This window comes from Ceratotherium simum, chromosome 22, assembly GCF_057802395.1.
Source record: "Ceratotherium simum simum isolate JZ-2026a chromosome 22, ASM5780239v1, whole genome shotgun sequence".
Taxonomy (NCBI): Eukaryota; Metazoa; Chordata; class Mammalia; order Perissodactyla; family Rhinocerotidae; genus Ceratotherium; species Ceratotherium simum.
In genome coordinates this window covers 37,712,224-37,717,783 of record NC_141921.1, presented here as the reverse complement: position 1 = coordinate 37,717,783, position 5,560 = coordinate 37,712,224, and the positions used below count along the sequence as shown (strand labels likewise).

Here is a 5,560-nt window from a genome sequence, read left to right as displayed (position 1 = left end):
CCTTGTCAAAGATCAGGCGACCTTTTTAGTGTGGGTCTATTTCTGGACTCTCCGTTCTGTCCCATGGGTCTACGTGACTATCCTTTCACCAATACCACATTGTCTCGGCTTCTGTAGTTTTACAGTAAGTCTGGAAACCAGGCAGTGACCACACCGTTTTTTTAGCGTGGCAGTTATCATTCCCCAGCTTTACAGATAAGGAAACTGACCATCGTGCTTAGATGTCCTGCTTACAGCCTCGCTTATATAAGACGTTAGCTACTCAGCTCATACTCGAAACCCACGTCTTCATGCCTCGCCTGATGCTCAGAGTGTGGCCTTTGGAGTCTAGTTTGGGTTTAACTCTCAGCCCTGCTTTTATTCATGTGTGGCCCTGAGAAAGCAACTTTACCCCCTTGCACCTCAGTTTCCCTTTCTGTAAAATGCGTGTAACAATGGTAGCTGTCTTAAGATTGCTTTAAAAATTGAGTCCAGTATCGGGTCAAACCACATGAAATTGCTGGTGTTTGATCCTTTTTGACTGACACAAATGGCAATTTTACATAGTTCAACCTAATATGCAAATGTTCCTGATAGTACTAAATGGCGGGTGTGTACTCCAGGAATGGTAGCTGTAGCTGTCGTCATTATCGTCATTGTCGTTGTCATCGTCACTATTATTCCTACTACTCCTGCTGCCGTGGCTGCTGCACTGTTGCTGTTGAGCGCGGCGGCCCTGAGGCTGATGATTCGCGTTGTGTGTGTCCTTGAGTCAGGCAGCCAATGTCCACCAAGCACTTCCTGCATGACAAGCTTCTTGCCGAGTCTGCAAAGAGTAACAGGGCCCAACCTCTGCTCCTGTGGAGTGGAAGTGCCCGCCTGGTGTAGTAGAGGAGTGTGCAAAGTGCCACGAGAGAAGCTTGGTGGGAAGGAGGGGTTGGCAGGACTTTCCAGAGGGGGCCCATTAGGTGGACCTTGTAGGACGATTGGGAGTCTGGGACGGGAAGAACATTCCAGGAGCAGGTTACAGCTTGTGTAAAGTCTTGGAAGGGGGAACAGATAGGCTTCAAGGGAGCCTGGGGTTTGACTCTGGGGTGGAGAGTGGGAAGCAGCCCACGGGGGCCTAGAATGGGTTCACAACCCCCATCCTTTCCCTCCATAGGTGGCCCTAGTCTGTCAAACATCTTTGAGGAGCCAAGTCCGGAAGGCCTCTCCCTCCTCTGCCTCTGCCATGGCCGCGAGAACCATTATCATCGACCACGGGTCTGGCTTTCTGAAGGCTGGCCTGTCCGGGTGGAATGAGCCCCAGATGGTCTTCCCGAGCGTTGTGAACTACATTCCGTGCAGGGAGAACCCCGGCCCCAGCTACGCCCGAAGACGCGTGAGTCTGGGCATCGACATTTACCATCCCGACACCTTCAGCTACCCCATCCAGCGTGGCCGTGTCCTCAACTGGGAGGGCGTGGAGCACATCTGGTCCTTCGTCCTGGAGACACATAGACGGGAGCACGAGGACTCCCCTGTGATAGTCACAGAGTCCCCCCTGAGGGAGCCTGTGGACCGACAGAAGACCCTGGAGGTAAGGCCTTCTCGGGGCTGCCCTTACTGGGGAGAGGGGAGCAGCCTGGCACTATGTGTTCAGACATGACTGGGCATTAGGAACTCTGCTTTCTAAGTAATTTGCCCCACAGATGTTTACTGAGTACTTAGTGTGTGCCCAGCACTGTGCTGGGCAAGAGGGGGCTCCTCCTGCAGGTAGAGACGCAGCAGGTAACATACTCTGTGGAAAGGGTGCTTCTGGGAGAGACACCTGGTATTCCTTCATGGATTCCATAAATGTTCACAGATCATGTTCTAGCCCTTAAAGAGCTTACGTTCTGGGGGAAGACTTGACCATGAATAAGTTAACAAGTAAAAATCCAGAGAGCGATTAGTTCTAAAAGCAAAATGAAATGGGGTGATAGCTGGCTCGTGGGGATAGAGGGAACCCCTTCGAAGAGGGTAATGAGGGAGAGCTTCTCTAAGGAGATGATTTCAGCCAATGAGGCTGGAGCCCAGCGAACTAAGGAAGGTGGCAGGAGGGACACAGGAAGATGAAGTCAGCAGGGGACAGACCTTCCAGTCCTGGTGGGCTGTGGGAAACACTTGGATTTTACCCTAAATCAAGGGTTGGCAAACTACAGCCAGTGGGCCAAGTTTGGCCCACCATCTGATTTTATAAATAAAGTTTTATTGGCACATAGCCACGCCCACTCATTTACATATCGTCTGTGGCTGGTTGTACACTGCAGCAGCAGAGTTGAGTAGTTGTGAGAGAGACTGTATAGGTTTGTAAAGCCTAAAATATTTATTACTGTAGGTTTGCTAGATAAAATATGTGCTACCGAGTTAGATTTGAATTTCAGATAAACAGCAAATAATGTTTTAGTGTAAGTATGTCTCGAATCTCGAATAGTGCATGGGACATACTTACACTAAAACATTATTTGCTGTTTATCTGAAAGACAGATTTAACTGGGCAGCCTATATTTCCATTTGCTGCATCTGGCGAGCCTGTCTAGCCCTTTACAGAAAATGTTTGCCAACCCCTGCTCTAAATGAATAGAAACCTGCTGGAGAGTTTTAAGTGGGGGAGTCATATTTGATTTTCTATTTGAAAGGGAGAACCTTGGCTTCTGTTAGGGAACTGGATGGTGGAGGGGCAATATTCTGAGCATGGGAACCGAGGGAGCTCCCTCCCGCTCAGGGCAGAAGATGGGCCTGCCGGGGCCTAAAGAGGGAGGTGAGTCTCCAAAGGCTGTAGCAGGAGGGACAGTTGCTGCCTTTCTTCGTCTATAGCATCAGAAACTTGAGGATGCATCCACAGCTGGGGAACTGGGGAGGCGGTGGGGGTGCTCTGTAAAGATCTAGGGGGTGACGGGCATGGGGGTTAAATCAGCCTAGGGACTTGGCCAAACCCTAAATATTAGAATTCTAGTTTTGTCTTGGTGTTTGAAAAGTTTTTATTCTAAAAAAACTAAGGCTTCACCTACCAGGAGGTGGGCGTATATTTTCTTTTTCTTTGTACTCCTCCATTTGGGAGGCAGTGGCGAAGATGCTGCACTTGTTGCTTATTTCTTCTTCCCTCTTCCAAAGAAATGGTTCAGCCAGCACGTCTGCCTCTTGGCTGTGCTCCCCCTCCTATCCTCCCACTGCTCACAGAGCCCGGCATCTCAGCCCATTTCCTGCAGCTGATGGCTCTTCCCACCCCTCCACCATGTGGAGTGCTGAAAACCCCACATCAAACCAGCCCCTGAGGGCAAATCTGCCTCTTTCTAACCCTCTAGAGCCCATCCCTTATTCCCACAGCATGAGCTCCAGGGGTCCTGGGACCAATGTCCTGGGGCAGCCCCCCAGTCCCTCGAGGACGCAGTTCTGTGCTGATTTCAGTTTTGGGAGCTGAGCCCCCAGCATGGTCTTGGGGAAAACAGAAATGAATCAGGGGCCCTTGGTTTGGAGAAAACACCCTGAGTGTGTCAGTCTTCTCCCCTTCTTGCAGATTATGTTTGAGTTACTGGATGTCCGGTCCATACTCCTGGCCGACCAGCTGGAGATGTCCCTGTACGCCTCTGGCCTGCTGACCGGCGTGGTGGTTGATTCTGGTTACGGCCTGACCCGCGTGCAGCCTTTCCATCTGGGCCGCCCCTTACAGCCCAGTGGTAAGACGCTGGAGTTCGCGGGCCAGGATCTCTCCGCCTACCTCTTCAAGAGCCTCTTTAAGGAAGATAGCAACCAACACAACTTGTTTCAGCTGGACACGGTCACCAACACTCAGATGAACAAGTGCTACGTGCCGCAGAATCTGGGGGAGGCGCTGGACTTCCGTCAGAGCCTGCCCAATGGCTCAGATGAGAACAACACCTATCAGCTCCCGGATGGCACCCCCGTGGAGCTGACCCCCCTGCAGCGGCTGGCTCCCGAGATGTTCTTCAGCCCCCAGGTGTTCGACCTGGAGGGGCCCAGCATCTCTCAGGCTGTCTTGGATTCCATCCAGACCTGCGAAGCCTCTCTGCACCCACTGCTCATCTCCCACGTGGTGGCCTGCGGGGGGAACACCCTCTATCCGGGCTTCACGAAGCGCCTGTACAAGGAGCTGATAGAACATCATTTCTCCTCCACCAAGACCACCGTATGGGTGGGTTCCAACAGAAACTTTAGTGTCTGGTTAGGAGCATCTGTTGTGGCTCATCTGTCTACCTACAAGTCTGAGTGGATGACCAAAGAGGAGTATGAAGAGAGTCTGAGGCTGTGACCTGTTGGCTGGCTTCTGGGCCCTGCTCCTGTCAGATAGGCTTGGGTGGATTAATTTCAGTGAAAGGGTCTGGGCAGGAGTGGGGTTAGCTGGCTTTGGAATTCTAAGGTCATGGAAGATTTTTTTTAGGTTCTAGAGTTTTATCTTGTTTCAAGAGTGGGATCTCACCCATGGGAGGAGGACAGGGTGTCATCCCTGGTAGCCCTCCAGGGGACAGTTTTTCCAGGGATGGTCTGTCATTGGGGTGGGAGCTGCCAGCTGCCATCTCTATGCCTAAAAGCCACTTGTTTTTCACTGGCATCTCCCTTGGGTTATCTCGTTCTTCTTAGTTGAATAGGTTTTAACTGGGGCAAGAGAGAATTATTTTTGAATAGGGAATAGAGAGGGTGGGGATGAGGAGAGTTGAAGTTTCTGGTCCTAGATGCTCTTTCTGGCCAGGGAGGAGTTGCTGCATGTGAGCCTGGAGGGCTCTTCTCACCTGTGGCCAGGTCTTGTTTTATATATGCAAATAAACTTGTTTGGAACCAGTGCTGGCTTCTGTGATGGATGGCGGTAGGGTGGGCAGTCCCTTGGGGAGACCCAGGGGGTGTAAGTATGGAGGGACCAGGGTGGGCCCAGGGCAGCCTCTGAGGAATTTGGGGGCCTATGAGCAGTGGTTACCACTGAGCAGAGTGGATACGAGCCTAGAGCCTCCCGTTCCACTGCCACATTCTCTCCATTCATCCCAGATGTCCCAGTATTCTGTTAAAGTTTGAGTTCCTGTTAGTGTAATATTTATATGATAAACATTTTTGAGAACCTAGTATGTGCCGGGTACTATGCTAGACATTGGGGACTTTGAGGTGAAAAAGATACATGAGGTTTCCGGTTTCAAGGAGATTACAGTCTTCTGTGGGGACGTAGGCAATAAATAAGTAAATATATTTCAGATGATGACGAATGAAATGAATCAAATATAACAAGGTCATGTGATCTGGGGGGGGTGGAGGGATGCCTACTTTCCCAGGGAGGCCTGAGATGGAGGCCACTGGGGACCATCGGTGACTGTGCCCCCTTCTTCCTCAGCACACTGTGAGGTTACACTTCCCAGTACCCCTGGCAGTTCGGTGGGGCCACATGACCACACCGTGGGTTCCGGCAAGTTCAGTGTACCTGGCCCTTAAACTAGTCCTATCAGCCTGTGGGATGCAGAGGATCCAGTGGCAGAGCTGCAGATGGAAGGAGCCTGAAGGACTGGGTGGAACAGAGCCCCCTCCCCAAACTGCGCTGCACTGGGACATGAGGAAGAAT

The 5,560-nt window shown here is 51.4% G+C and overlaps 1 protein-coding gene across 1 annotated transcript; it reads left to right on the top strand.

The window, feature by feature from the left end:
- The first annotated feature begins 1,210 nt into the window (after positions 1–1,210).
- On the top strand, positions 1,211–4,270 carry ACTL8 (actin like 8). The gene is made up of 2 exons (XM_004425638.3): positions 1,211–1,558; positions 3,518–4,270. Exons 1-2 carry the CDS (start codon positions 1,211–1,213, stop codon positions 4,268–4,270), a joined length of 1,101 nt encoding a protein of 366 aa, XP_004425695.2.
- Positions 4,271–5,560: the final 1,290 nt, after the last annotated feature.

Bases quoted from the DNA above. Each gene is read 5' to 3' on its own strand.
- ACTL8 (XM_004425638.3), top strand. From the start codon at position 1,211: ATGGCCGCGAGAACCATTATCATCGACCACGGGTCTGGCTTTCTGAAG. The intron at 1,559-3,517 runs GTAAGGCCTTCT...CCCTTCTTGCAG, and splicing joins ACCGACAGAAGACCCTGGAG to ATTATGTTTGAGTTACTGGA.